General features: G+C 36.1%; 1 protein-coding gene across 1 annotated transcript; it reads left to right on the plus strand.

Moving 5' to 3' along the window:
• The first annotated feature begins 4,841 nt into the window (after positions 1 to 4,841).
• On the plus strand, positions 4,842 to 12,455 carry LOC129408728 (myosin-9). Its single transcript, XM_055153090.1, has 12 exons — positions 4,842 to 4,851; positions 4,921 to 5,090; positions 5,674 to 5,784; positions 5,866 to 8,439; positions 8,654 to 8,786; positions 9,345 to 9,450; positions 9,521 to 9,677; positions 10,641 to 10,724; positions 10,801 to 10,887; positions 10,969 to 11,086; positions 11,878 to 11,969; positions 12,051 to 12,455. Exons 1-12 carry the CDS (start codon positions 4,842 to 4,844, stop codon positions 12,102 to 12,104), a joined length of 3,696 nt encoding a protein of 1,231 aa, XP_055009065.1. The 3' UTR covers positions 12,105 to 12,455.
• The last annotated feature ends 3,389 nt before the right edge of the window (positions 12,456 to 15,844 follow it).

Here is a 15,844-nt window from a genome sequence, read left to right on the forward strand (position 1 = left end):
GAGCTAAAAGTGTCGTCTTCATAATGCATTAATTATTATAAGAAAATCCTAGTGAAAAAAAAAAAAAAAAAAATAGTAATAGAAAAAAATGTGAAAAAAAGCAACCTGAGCTGAAAGTGTTGCCTTCATAATGCTTTAAACGTTGTAAGAAAATCCTTGTGAATGCAGGCCTAAAAATAAAGTAAAAATAGTAATAGAAAAATGTAAACATGATAAGAAAATCCTGGTGAGAAAAAATAAAAATAGTAATAGAAAAAATGTGAACAAAAAGAGTAACCTGAGCTAAAAGTGTTGGCCTCAAAATGCATCAAACTTTATTTAAAAAAAAAATAAAAATCCTAGTGAGAATTGTATTTATTTATGTGTATTTATGTATTTATTAGACTTAGACCAACTTTATTGATCCACAAGGGAAATTATTTGGACACAGTAGCTCACACATCACAATATAATGTAATAACAAAGAGTAGAAAAATACATAAATGGTAATAATAAATTCTAAATAAGTAGCAAAAAAGATAGCGAGAGCCAGGTATGAAATAAGACATAATTATTTATATAAGTGTACATATATAAGTCAAAATAAAATAGAAAAAAATAATAAAATATAAAATCTCAGCTATATACAAGAGGTCATAGGAAGAGAGTGCAACAATGATATGACTGACTGGACAGAGGGTTATCCATTGCATTAGGGTGAGTTATTGTTATTTAATTAATATTTATTTTTACCCCCTTTGTCAAAATTCTTTGCTTTTCTTCTTTCTTTCCCACAAAAAAAGCAACTTGAGCTAAAAGTATTGTTTTCATAATGCATTAAACATAAGAAAATCCTAGTGAGAATTGCATTTATTTATGTGTATTCATGTATTTATTTAATTAAGCAATATTTATTTTTTTTTACCTACTTTTTCAAAATTCTTTCCTTTTCTTCTTTCCTTCCCAAGAGGACAAATGGTATGGTCACCCGAGTCCACAGTTGTTAGATACACAGTGACATCCCACTGTCTGTAGTCCAATAATACAGTCAGTGGTAAACTAGAAATTAATTTAGACTTAGACAAACTTTATTTTATTTTTTTTAAATTATAATTTAAAAAAAAAAAAAAAAAAAAAAAAAAAAGGGAAGGAAGAGAGACAAAAAGAACTTCAATTATAAATTGGCCGCAGTGTATCAATGTTCGGGAGCCTAGCGGTGTATTTATGTTGCACTATCACATTTATATTGTTTTGACTTTGTGTTGGTGTGGGTGGTTGGGGGGAAATGGGGGGGCTTTTTTGTATTTGTTGTGGTGTTGTGGTTGTTGCTTTATGTTTTTGTTTTTATGTTGAATATTGCAATTGTTAAACGTTGATGTTTGTTTTGTTTTTTTTGAATGTTATGTTCTGCTGTCTTTAATAAAAAAAATAAAATAAAAAAAACTTTATTTTTCCCCAAGGGAAATTACATGGACACGGTATCTTACACATCATAATATAATATAATAATATAATAAGAAAGAGAAGAAATATAAATAGTAATAGTAAATTATAAGTAGCAAAAATATTAAAAGACTGGTGTCAGATAAATGTATGTTTACAAGTAAAAGTAAAATAAAAAAAAAATAAATTAATAAAATACATCTCAGCCACAACTCTTTGTTTACTAAATATGTATTTAAAAAATCCATACACTATATTTGGTTTAATTTTCTCTAACATCTAGAAAATAAAAGCATAAAAGTGTGTAAAATGTGATTGTCAAGTTTGCTAAAATGACTGGTAATCGTAATCCTGTTAAGCGGTCGCCTAATCCCACCAAACACTAATGGACTGTGCCACCTTGTTCTGGATTATGTGTGTGTGAGTGGATATGTCTGAGTTTATGGGTGCTACTTTGGTCCATGGGCTACTTTACAGACGCTTTTTGTGCTTTTACTGATAAGCGACTTGAATGTTTTACATATTGAAATTATTTCTACCTGGGACTGGCAAAGATGATGTCCAGAACACCAAGGTAAGTTTGAAATAATTGGCCTTTTTAGTTTACGCTTCAAGGCTCTCTCTCTGAAGTGAGAAACATGTTCTATTTAATTACAAATGTTTTATTAAATTGTTCTATTAAATTACAAATATGTTAGAAAGTTTAAAGCATAATTTGAATCATTTTAATTTTGAATGGAAGTTTGTGAAATGAATTTCTATGCATCTGTTTGTACAGGTGGCAGGACACTTTAGTAAACTCAAAGGCTAATAAGGTAATGCAGAAAAAGATGGGAAAGGTAAGTACTGTACTGACCTAAATAGTTTGATATGTGTTTTTAAAATGATCTGTAAAAGATCATTTTGAGACTAAAATCAACTTAGTGTATAAATAGCTATACATTCTTCCACAGCAGAATGGGCCATTAAGCATTATGATGGCAATTCATGAGTTTCAGCTTTGTTATATGCAACATATTGAGGACTTTTTCCCATTAAAAAGATACAGTAATTTGTTAATCATTATGGAAACTGTCCAAATGTTTTATCATTCTGAAACCCACAGATAGAATGCATTCCAGTACATAAAAATAAAATGATCTTCATGCTAAATCTGGCTTAAAGTGATGATTTGGTCTCTACCCAGAGACGGTGACTCTAAAACTGTCTGATTTATGATTGTATTAATGGCCTATAAGATCAAGTCAGCGCAGTTAAACCCGTACAAGTCGCTAACTCAGGACTCCTGACATTGATTTCTCAGGCTTTTGGTCCGACCACAGATTGATTGCCTCTGCAGAAGAAGCCCAGAATTGTGGCACGGTGTCTCTCCGATGCTCAAGTTTAATTACTCTTTAGCTAATGCGCATTTTAAGATCTGTCTGCGGCCGGGATCACACAGCCGGTCAGATGGTGCTAAGTGAATTAAGGGATTGGCTCGGAGTTTAAACGTGGCCAGGGAATAGTATGGTTTTTAGAGTGGTGAATTTATGAAAATCTTAACCTTCTTCTTTTGAAGGATTCAAAGTTTTCAAGTGGGAAACAGAGCAGCAGCACCAGAAGTGGTGGGACTGTTGTTGGAAGGAGCCACAGTTTGGGCCCTAGGGACTTGAGTTCTGGAGGTAAAGGTGGAGCTGGTAAACAGGAGCAGAGCCATGCGGGACTTAAGGACACGAGGACAGCGTCACGATCGTCCAAGCCGGGCATCCGTCTCTCCAGCAGCCGGAGCTTCTCATCCCTCCACAACTCCTCCTTCCCAGCTGTGCCTTTCATACGAAGCAGCCGCTCACTAAACAGACTGGACCAGAGAGGGAGAGATGGTAATAATCCTTGACACATTGGTGATTATATATCTACTTAATTATTTAACATTCTTACTTATGTTATTGAAGAAAAAACCCTGGATTTCAGAAAGTGTTCGACTTCACTTGAGGCATTAAGGTTTGTCACTCAAAATACTCATATTACAGAGTTTTAATCCACGCTTTTAAAGATTGCTTTCTGTTACTTGCTTGACTGTAGGGATACTAAAGATTTTCCATTAATGAAAACTGGGGATATGAAAACCAGCCTTTCCGATCAGACAATAGCATCCTCTTCTGTGGCTGCATGTCACCAGCAAAGCAACAAAGTCAAGAAACAGGTAATTTATTGTAATGTGAGCGTGGACACAGTTGGAATTGGACTTGTTCTATTCAGTATATTGATGTTACAACTGTACAACATGAAATTGTGCTACTATTAGATGCTTACAAACTTATTCAATCTCAATTTGAGTTGGTGCAATTAGGGAAAGTCCAATATATACAGGACTTATAGAAAAATCTGAGTGTACTGTAGTGAGATCTCTACAAACATTGCATTAGTTTGTCAATTTCAGTCTCGCTCTGGGAGGTGTTTATAATACCAGATCTTTGGCATTTTTTTGTCCTAACAACATGAAAATTGGCACTGCACACACATCCGATTACAATGACACCTTTCGAAAATTGAGACTGGTCGGATGAGCCGTTCAAGAGTTATGCATGGAACAGTCAAACAGACAAACTTGAATTTATGAATAGATCCATTTTTAACAGAATCTTACCTTTTAAACATTTGTCATCCTAAAAATCAATTTGATATATCTCAATACATGAAACATTATTTAAGTGAACTTGAATTGTATTAATAATATAAAGGAATAACTGTTAAGAATGCATGCTTTTTAGACTTAAAGAATTGTCAGCCTATACCTGGAAAAAGGCTGCAAAGTTGTCACTGAATAGCATATTTATGGATATATCATACAGGGTCTAGTTGAAAAAAATTATGACAAAGAAGCCTCATTTGCTAATAACTGTTACAGAATGTGTGATGAACCTGCTTTTTTGTGTAAACTGAAAAAAAAGTAATGTTTTTACACAGACAAGAGATGGTGTGTACACTCTCTGTGCAATGACCTCTGGACTGAGACGCAACTGGGTCCAAGCTGTGTTGAGAAACGTAAGACCCAGTGCTACTCCTGCAATTAAGTAAGTACATCAACTATAAACATAAGTCAAGTGTCACTATACCGCTTAAGTCTTGTGCTCCTAATTTCATCTCAAGAGCAGAGCAACGAGGCCGACAGCAGCGTTCCAAATCTTTAGACAAAAAATATGATGGATATACAGAAGATATTAGAGATAAAACCCATCAAAATTCTCTTGAACGCTTAAAAGAACACAAACAAGTGAAGCAGTCCAATGCAGATTCAACTACCAACCACACAGTCCCTGCATCAATACTGCCCCCTCCCATCTCTCCATCCATCTCATCTGCTGCACCTCCTATCAGTCCTCCTCGTGACCAAGAAAAGACCCAACTCTCTTCAGATGATCTTGTTCATAATACAGAGAATGGTAAGTGGTTCAATTTCAGCTGACCGAAGACAGGGGGGGGGCATTTTGTAAGCGTTTTTTCTTGCTTCTTGATCAGGGATTCCCAATGATGCAAGTTTGAATGGGGATTTAAATGCTCTGCTGAAGCACAACACTGAAACAGCAACAGCATCAGAAGAAGATGGTCAGCAGTCGATAAATAACTGCTCCTCGCTGTGTGCACAAGAGGAAAACAGTGGAAAACACACTGGACAGCTGGTCAAGGAGGTAAGACTATGTTTTTAACAAAGAAGTGATGAATGTTAGTAATAATTTGTATTACATTACACGACTACACTATGGCACATGTGAAATGTAAAATGTGTAATCTGGTTGAGGGCAACAATATAGAGACAAGCAGGTGGCAGACCTTAGTGCATATACACTACCAGTCAAAAGTTTTAGAACACCCTAATTTGTCCAGTTATTTATCGCAATTCAAGTTGTGCAAGTCCAACGAAGAGGTTGAAATGGTACAAAGGTAAGTACTGAGCAGCCAGAGATTACAAAAAGATAAAAGATAACAAAACACAAGTCCAAGCTCTGCCAAAACGACCTCAGGAAAAAGAACAAGATGGTAAAGCTTGAAAACATGAAGTGGCCAGCACAGTCTCCAGAAATAAACCCCATCAAGCTGGGACAGACTAGCCAGTTTAATTACAGATGGTAGCTTTAAATGGGTTCTTTTAAATTTAGATAACCTTACAAATAAAATTTTTTGGAGCCTTATGTTATTATGCCTGAAAAATATTATTCCTAAATTTTATATGGACTCCATAAAACTTTTTTTTTTTTTTTTTTTTTTTTACAGCTGGAGAAAACCCAAAAAGAACTCTCTCGACTTCTGCAAATTAACAAGGCTCTACAAGATGAACTTCAGCAAGAAAAAGAGAGACACTTAAATGAGATGAGTTTTGGACAGGTATGCCATTCATTAATTATGTAGATACACCTGACATATATTATTTTATATTATGACACCTAATCCTATTCCTTCCTGCAGAGTGATAGTATATCCACTGCTGCCTCTTCTTTGAACCAAGAGGCTTTACATCATCTACAGAAGACCAACCAGGACCTCCGCGCAGAGCTGGAGGCCCAGAGGCGCTGTCAGGAGGAAGCCAGGGAGGACGAACTCTGCAGACGGGTGGACCTCTTGGCACAGAAGGCACATCTACTAGTCACTGGCGACGCAACTGCTCTAGCTCAAACCCAGTTGGAGCTGGATAGTTGGCACTTCAAGGAAAAAAAGCTTGAATTGGAACAAATCATAGCATCATTGAAATCAGAACTACAGTCCAGCGAAGAGAAGAGGGTCGAAGCCGAGACCCGTTTAGCAGAAGTCCAGCAGGAAATGCAAGGTTTGAGCCAGCTACAACAGGAAGCCAACCAGTTACGTGAAAATTACCATGAGGTTACAACTCAACTCCGCGCATATGAAGACACCCAAGCCCAAAAAGAGGCGCGACTCGAGCAGCACCTCATGCTTCTCCAAGCAAGTCAAGAACGAGAACGCAGAAGTCTAGCTGCTAGTCTCGCCCAAGCTGAGAGAAGATCGCAGGACCTTCAAGAACAGCTGAGACAGGCAGAGGAAGAGGTGGAGAATCTGAACAAGTCTCAAGAATGGACAAAAGAGATACAAGAAGCCCAGAAGCAACTTCAGGAGGAGTTACAACAAACCGTATCTGCCTTGGAGGAGCTCCAAGAGGAAAAGGACCACCTGGAACAAGAATGTCAGAAACTGCAGAGCCAGGTACATGAGCTGACCGGAGAAGTGAGCCGACTGCAGGACCGCCTGAAAAAGGATGAAACACAGTTCTACAACCTGGAACATTCTTACGAGAGAGTGTGTGAGGACTTGCAGGTTGCAATGGGGAAGGTACGCCAATGGGAGACAGACACCCAAGAGATGAGGGAAGGTTACGAACGACAGCTTGACCAAAAAGAGCAAGAGCTGATTGAAATACTTCTGAAGATGGAAGTGTTGGGGAACAGCTTGGAAGAAACTGAAATGAGATTAAATGAGGAGCTAAAAAACAAAGAGAAAGAGAAAAAACTGTTTGTAGACAATGCAGAAAATCTTAATGTTGATGGTTCCATGAAGTTGCGTTCTAATGACCAGAGTCCTGTTCCGGATGGAGAAGATCCAGAAAGGTTCGCATCCGCCATCCAGGTCCTCGAAACCAAGCTATACGTAACTGAGGAGAAGCTCAAGGACATTACGCAGAGACTAGAGGATTACCAGAGCCACGCAAGCTGCCAAGATCCTCTCCTCTGCTCCCAGCTCACCCAAACTCGTGCAAATGCTCAACATCTAGGCCTTTTGCTGCACACTCAAGCAAAGAACAACCAGCGCTTTGCCCAACAAATGGAGAACCGCTGTCGGATGTTGGTTGGAAGGTTCCAGGTAGCGCTAAATATCGTTCAAGCGTGCAGGGGTAGATTGCAAGAAGCAGGGTCACTTATAGATGTTGAGGACTTCGAAAAACAGCTAGCCACTTTGGTGAACTGTCTCAAGCAAGGCGAGAAAGACGCAGAGAAGCAACAGCATGAGTCGCGCTATGCCAGCAGGGAGGAGGAAAGGATTCTCAATGACAAGATGTTAACAGACAATGTTCATCTCATGGAGGACGCTTCTGAAAGTGTTGGAAAAAGCCTGGCAAGGGAGATATTTGTTGTGGAAACTATGGCGACCTTATTGCAAAGTAAAAATGTCTTCGGTCAGCTGAAAGTGATTCAAAAAGAAAATGAGGGTTCTGTTTCTCAGAGGTACCAAAACTTGCTAAAAGAGATGATAGCCCAAAAAGCACAAAGCAGAAATGATGACTTGGTGGAAAAAGCAGTGAGCAGTGCATGTGTGGAAGCGGAGTTGGTTTACAAGGTTTTCAAATTCCAGCAAAAAAATTCCAACTTTGAGGAGATTCAAACTTCTGAGCTGGAACCTAACACTGAAAATGAAGACAAAGAAGATAAACCTATGCATAAACAAACTAAAGCAAATGATGATACAAAATTTGACATATGGGTAGAGGAACTTGTGTCAACACTACAAAAAACGTCAACTTTCTTACACCAACTCAGCCAGGATATCTCAGAGCCAATAACACATGAAAGTACAGATTTGAAGTGGGTGAATCAACAAGCAAAGATAATTTATTTGACCCACAGGTTATACTTAGATCTCAAACGAGAGTCTGAAAACAAAGCCAACTATTCAGAGCAAGAAGTCACAGAGACATTGTGTCATCTCGAGGAGGTCAACTGTGCGCTGAGAGAGGAACTGGAGCAGGCTGAGGAGAGGGTACGAATGGTAGAAACGGGGAATCAGAAACTGTTAGAGGACATACAAAAAATCGAGAGCTATCATGTGGAGCGGATGGAAAAACTAGAGAATGAATTCCAGGACAAGATTCAAGAGCTGCAGAGGATCCATGAAGAGGAGATGAAGCACTTGCATGATTATTACAGCAAGTCGTGTTTTTCCAAAGAGAAACTGAACAAAATGATGGCCAAGTCAACTTCAAGTCCAAGTCATAATGGAACAGAGAGCAACATGGAAGAACTGGACAAATCTGAGGTAACCACACATAAAATTTGCATTAGATTTAAGTATAGTTTTAGGCCTACTGATAGAACTAAAGATTTCTGAAAAAATAAATCTAATTGGATTTTACTGTTAGTAACAACAATTGCAAAGCATATTTCAAATCATATGCATTCCACAGCAAGGTTATTTGGTTTAATACAAACTTCAGTACAAACTTTTTAATTATTGTCTTATCGTGTGTCAGAGGGTCAGTGCACTGCAGGACATGCACAAGAAGCTCATTAGTGATTTGCAGCAGCAGCACCAGAAGGAAGTGGCCAAACTGCACAAGGAGAAAGACCAACTGCTGAAGGAGGAGACTGCTGCTACGATGGCAGGTAAATGTGTGTTTTTTTTTCACTATAGTAATTATTTGATGATATAAAATAAATTATATTAGGTGTAGGTATTAGGTATAGGTATTATAGTTGTCAACAACCAATTCGCATTTGAGCAGCAATCTATGCTAAAATGTATTTTTGGACCTGTCTTAAATAGTGTTAGAATGGTCCTCATTTTAATCAGTAAAATAACTATTATTTGAAGAAGAAAATAATGGTATTATAGATGTAGTCAAGAAGACAGAAGTGTGTTTTTTTTTTCATTAATCAAGCTGAAATGATAATATCATGATGAAGAGTTTAATCATCACTGTGCAACACAGTACTTAACAAAAGAAAATTAAGATGATAAGAAATTATTAACTTTTGGGATGTTCCTTGAGTACAATATTTTTGGCAATGCAAAGATTTAAGATTGTAATAAGCTTGCATTAAATTAATTACCACTGTTGCATAGTTGGGCTTTTGTATTCTGCAATTATCTTACATAAGCCCTATAAAGGAGCATTCATATTAATACTAATACTTGATACTAATAGTAAAATATTTTCTCAGCAATTGTAGCGATGAGGAGAGCACATAAGGAGGAACTGGAGAAAACACGGCGCACTGCGAACATCAGGGAAAACACTGACATGTCTGAACTGCACATTGAATACGAGTGAGTTTTTGTTATTGTTTTGTTTATCTTGGCTGTAATGTATTATTAATATTATAACATGTTTTTAAAGAAAGGAGCTGCAAACACTGAACAAAGACCTAGAGGTGCTGTCGGTGCAGCACACACAGAAGTGTCTGGAGAACTCACAGCTGAGCCAAGAACTGCAACAGGAACGCAAGACATTGATGCAGTACCAAAAGGAAAACCAGGAGCTTAAACAGAAACAGGTAGGCCTACTATTGAATATCATACACAGCGATGAAAGTGGTGAGAAGGAGGAGATGGAGAGGCTGAGGTGGCTGATGGTTCTGTTGCTGCGGTGAAGCTGTTGCAGATGCAGGATTTTGACCTGCAGTAGCTGAAATAGTAGTTGAAGTGTATTTATATAAATGACTTGTGAGGTGATATCTTAATAATTACTTTATCTGTGTATAAATAAGTGAAAAGGTGAACAATATTTTGAGGGATGAATCCCTTTTGAAAATATTTGCACATGGGGAACTTCTTCTTATTGTTCAGTACATTTTAGGGCTGAATATTTACTCACAGCAACATACACTACCACCTACCACCTACAATATTACTACACTTGCCCATTCATTGTCTTTTTTCTAAACATTTGCTACTTTCTACATTTAATATACAGTATAAATTAACACATATATGAAGCAAAGACTAAATCATTTTAAAACCTCAATTAAACATTTTTTATATTTTATTTTCAAATCCTCAAAGTAGCCATTCTTTGCTTTGGTGTATTTTGCCAAGGTTAAAAAAAAATCCAAAACTGAAAACCAGGGGTGGCTTTTTTTTAATATTGTATTTTTTAGTTATTTTGAGATATTTTTTTGTTTACTACATTTCACGTGTTCATTCATACTTTCGATGCTTCCAGTGAGATCTACAAAATAAATAATCATGTAGCAAGAAGAAGAATTTATGAAAAAAAGTGTGTCGAAATATTTGAATGGTAGTGACATTATTGATTTTATAAGATATTTGGAGAGAATTTTGGAAAAAATTTAGTGGGGTGCTTTATGGTTATTTTTATCAGAGGCATAAAGTGGTCTTCAGTATTATTGTTTATTTCTATATTTTTTAACCTCTATGCTTTAGCTTTGTTTGAATGACTTTAAGGTCTAGTTCTGAAAAACAAATTGAAGTTTTATTTGTTGTGTTACGTTTTTAAGAGAGAAGCCGCTGACGTTTCCTCCCTCCACTCTTTCAATGGAAAACACCTCAGTCCAGAAGCACCTGACACCTACGAGATGGAAGTAAGTTAAAAAACTTTTAAAAAGTCATAATAGTTCATTTTGAAACAGTTTTATATGTATAATTTTGGCATAACAGATCATTTTACGCGCAAGGGAAGCGGAGATGCAGTTTCTCCGACAAGAGGCTCAGTCACTTAAGGAGGAACTAAAACTCGCTCGATTGGTAGTGTCTCCTGATATTTCTGTGTAGCCTGGTTAGTTGATCTAATGAATTTAAATTTCTTTTTGTGTTTTTTGCATCAAGGATACTATTTATGCTCAAAACAAGCTGAAGTCTTTGTGTATGGGAACTCCAGATGAGAAGTTGTATGAAGATTTGAAATGGGCCACGTGGTCGCCAGGCCATCAGGGGCAAAGTCAAAGTAAGATTTTTTTGTATTATGCAAAAATGCAAGTTTTTAAAGCAAATAAGGAGATACTGTATGAGAAAATCTATTATTTATGTATTTTCTGTTTTACCTTGCTGAAACAAAAAAGACAAAATATTAAGAAAAGTCAAAATTGTGAATTATTGTAGCCAGAAATGCCTAAATAATTTTTTATTATTTCCGGCTCTATTTACAGCTATGGGTTCATCAATAAATGCCTGTGACATTCCTATAAATAAATAGGGGTGTAACAATAACCAATATATTGTGATATTGTATCATCAAAAGTCTCACAATAATATTGAATCACAAGTTTTGTTGCTTAAATTCATTGTTATGGTGCAGCAATAGCTAAAAAAACAGAAGGAACTACATTGACCATGATCCTTTGCTGCATTTTTGTGCAAACTACATGAAGAAATAACAGTTCTAAGCACATTTAAATATTAGTTCTTTGGATTAAATTTTGTCGAGGCATTTTAAGAGGAAAAAGTAGCATATTTACAAGTTTGTTAGCCTCCACAAAATATTGTAAGAGATGTATATTGTGAAAATATCGTACCATGAGATTTGGATATTCTTGCATACCTATAAATAACCTACAGTATTACATTATTTATCTATTAATTTTATTTTGTTTACTTTGTTTGTGGTTACATCTTCAGTTTAAACTTGTGTCAAAGCAAAAACTCTTCAAAACTACAACATAATGTCATAGCCTAATCATCACAAATTTTATCTTAAGGGCACATACAGGTAAATACAGTGTCATTATTTCTTTGCAGCGTTCTCAGAGGAAGCTGGGACCAACCAATGTGATGCTATTGTTCAAGATAAAACTGTCATCTCCGGTCAGTTCAAAACAGTGAGGTCAAAGGTAATATTTCACATCGTAAAAGTAAAATAAAACATAATACTTTTTTTCTGTAAGATATAGTTAATAATCTGTGCTTTTCAGAGCTTAAAAGAAGGCCTCTCTGTGCAAGAACGGATGAAGTTATTTGACTCCTGATGCATTATGGGACTTTATTACTCAAAATGGAGCAGACAAAAATATTTCAAAACCAGATGAAAACTAGACAGAAAACTCCAGAAAACAACTGTCTGTCTGTCTGTTCACACTTAACACCACTAGATGTCGCCAAATACACACAATAGTTATATCTCACGTATTTGCTATTTGAATTGATATAAGTTCTCTGAATCATTTCCAGCTGTAATAGTTTTCATGTAAAGAAATGTATGTGTGAATTCAATGACATGGGTATTTTGCATTTTTAATAGCCTACTGTAAATATGATTTTTGTTATGCCTTTGAGAATAAATAATATGTAATTAAAATAAAATAAAACAATAATGCTTACCAGAGATGGGGACTTGCAATTTGTGACTTGGACTCGAGTCAGGCTTGAGTCACTATTTTTAGGCTTGACTTGATAAAATGGACTAAGACTTGGGACTCGGCTTAAACTTGAAGATCAATGACTTGACTCGGACTTGAGACCTGTGACTTGAAAAGCACTTTTAAATCTGCATTGCTTCTATTCTGACTGTAATGATTCATACTAAGAGCTTGTCAAGACATTTAAAAAGAAAGGGGGAAAAAAAGCATTTCTACTTACATACTCTATAAATACTCACATGTAACTATATTATGACTTTTACAATTTATCTTAAAAGTCATGAATTGCAAAAATCTAAGCTATATTTGATACATTGGTTTAAAGATTTGAAATGACTTGAATTTCAAAGCAGACGACCTGGACTTGACTTGGACTTATGGGCCAGTGACTTGAGACTCGACTTGGACTTGGCTGTATTTGAACTGGGACTTGACTCGGACTTGAGGTCAAAGACTTGAGACTTACTTGAGACTTGCAAATCCATGACTTGCTCCCACCTCTGATGCTTACGCAGCTTGTGTACTTGAAACCTGATTAATCTGGGTTCATAAGTTAGAAAAACTTCCTGAAAAGCAAAAATGAGAGACAATTATGTTTCAGTATGGCAGAACCTGACAGTGACATTAACATTTGGACCTATAGGCCTACTTTTCATTTTAGAAAGGTGTGATGGTAATAAAAGAATGCATAATTTAACTGAGGAAAAAGAAAGAGAAAAAATACTTTCAGTTACCATTAAAGGCCCATCATATTACATTACTTTCTGATCTATGTTATAGTATTGTTTACTCATAAAAAAGTTACCTAGAGTTGTGTTTTGTTTCATTTACACATGTTTAACGCACAAACCTGCATATTAAGCCTGAGTTCTTCTCTCAAACAGAAAACACTCTGTTCCATCCTGTAAAATCATGTGGTAATACAAGAAGTTCTCCACTGCGTTTTTAACACACCATAATACACCATACACCTTCACACAAAATTAAAAACTCCATCCATATTTTACAGGATAATTGCACATGCTTTTAACACTTTTATATCTTTGATCTGCAATTGTTTCACTGTCTTATATCTCTATTCATTGTTTCATGTTATGTTTGATGTGTGAGATTTGTGTTTGTGCAGTTTTATTCTGCCTCTTGGCCAGGTCGTCATTGTAAATGAGAAGGTGTTCTCAATTGACTTACCTGGTAAAATATTGAATAAATAAAAAACAAAACAACACAAAACAACACAACAGTAATTTTAATAACACAAAAGTTAAAAGGTAGCTTCATGACATCACAAGGTGGAACAAGACATTTTGAGCTGTGGAGATGTAGACAAACAAATAAACCAAGGTTACTCAAACATGTCTGGATAAAACAAAACACAAACACAATCCAGGTATGTTTTTTATCGAGGAAACAACATTCTGACACGGCTTAAAGCTCACAGGAGTAAATTTTTAGCAATATGGGACCTTCAAACAAGGAACAGGCCTAAAACTGCTATTTTTAAAAAAATATTCCTTTGTTTTATTCATGTACTTTGACATAATGGAAATGTACTGAAATCCTAGTCAGTAATACAATATGTTAACTTTTGTTTCAAGATGTCGTATAGATAAGATGAGCTAAGACTCCAAGTGAACCAAGGTCACTAAACTAAACAAAATAGCAAGATTCAGCTTTTAACAATCAGCTTCTTTTTTTTTTTTTTTCAACACCTTCAAGTGTCTCTATGTCTCTCTCTTTTTAGAGTAGAGGCAGTGCAGACAGGGATCTCTTCTTGTCCGTATTGCGCCTTTGATAGGCCTGTCACGATTTTTCAAAAAATTTTGAAGTATAACATCTTGCTGAAGTTAATAGATGATATACAATAATATTGAAACTAATTTATGTAATTTATACGATAACCCAAGAGTAGATTTAAACCACAAAGACTATTCTAAATGTACAATATTGTTAAAAAAATGAGCTGCAATAAATAAACAGCAGAATTAAACACATTAGTATTTAGTTTCCATCTGTAATGAGTCATAGAAGTTATTAATTCAACCTTTTACAGCTTAAATCTCATCATATAGCCAAATAAATTACCAAAACATCAAAATAGTGCAAAGAAAATGTATACACAATAAATACTGACCCCAAAATATAGTTCCAGCTTTCATATATTGAAAGATGCGTCAATATAGTGATTATCATGACAGTCCCACCCTTTACTCAAAGTGTGATTAAACTATAAAACTTTTCACTGGATAGCTGGTTGTTTCTGACTTTTATTTTATTTTATTGAAGTTTGAACCTGCTAAAACTAAAATAGCCCAAACAAAAACAAGTCATGTGTTAGGCCTTATGAAATTTACTGATTACTGATTATTCCTACTGGATTTTTACCTCACACAACCCCACAAGCTCAGTCCTGGCTGGTTTGATCATAATGCTATCATCGTCATGGAAAAAGGGGTCTTCTTCGTCATAGTTATTTTGTGAATCACGTTGTTATGTTGTTCATGTGGGTTCAGATTACCAGAAAGGAAACATTGCGCCAAATTAAGACTATTATTACCTCACTGTGATTCGGGTCTGTTCACGTCTGCCAAGTCCGTGCACCTAAGCAAATTATATTCAAATTTAGATTTAGAGTACACAAACAAATGGAATGATCTAGGATTTTTACTGATAATTTACCTCTTGTTGTAAAACTTTCTTACGAGTTGGACAGTTGGAGAAAGTCTTATTAACATTTAATTAATGGTGTGTTACAGTTATTTACAATCTGTGTATCATTCATTCATTCGTTTTTCAATATAAAACCAAAAATAAGAAAATGAAAAAACAACAAATTTCTTCATAATTTATCTCAAAAACCAAAATGAAAAAACGGATAAGGATAATTTTTTTCAGTTTTCGATTTTGTGTTTAAATGAATAATTAAAAAAACTTTTAACAGACATTTCCCGTTTCCGTGACTTAAACTACGATGCCGGACTTTTGCGCCACATCATACGGACTGAACCGGAACTAAACCAGAACTAATCCATTTTCAGTCCTGGTCTGGTCCAAGTCTCAGTCCCAGTCTGGTCCCGCTCTGGTCTCGGTCTGGTCCCGGTCTCAGTCCCGGTCTCAGTTCCAGTCTCAATCATGGTCTGGTCCTGGTCTGGTTCTGGTCTCACTTCTGGTCTCAGTCCCGGTCTCAGTCCTGGTCCCGGTCCCAAATTCAGTCCTGGTCTGGTCCTGGTCTAAGTCCTGGTTTCAGTCCCGGTCTGCTTCCGGTCTGGTCCTGGATCTGGTTTAGTCCTGCTTTAGGTCTGGTTCAGTTCTGGTTCAGTCCTGGTTTAGTCCGGCATTGCAGTTTAAATGGC

This window comes from Boleophthalmus pectinirostris, unplaced genomic scaffold, assembly GCF_026225935.1.
Source record: "Boleophthalmus pectinirostris isolate CB_2022bp ecotype Guang Dong unplaced genomic scaffold, ASM2622593v1 HiC_scaffold_17, whole genome shotgun sequence".
Lineage (NCBI taxonomy): Eukaryota > Metazoa > Chordata > Actinopteri > Gobiiformes > Gobiidae > Boleophthalmus > Boleophthalmus pectinirostris.

Bases quoted from the DNA above. Each gene is read 5' to 3' on its own strand.
- LOC129408728 (XM_055153090.1), top strand. The intron at 5,091-5,673 runs GTAAGACTATGT...TTTTTTTTACAG, and splicing joins CTGGACAGCTGGTCAAGGAG to CTGGAGAAAACCCAAAAAGA. The intron at 8,787-9,344 runs GTAAATGTGTGT...ATATTTTCTCAG, and splicing joins GACTGCTGCTACGATGGCAG to CAATTGTAGCGATGAGGAGA.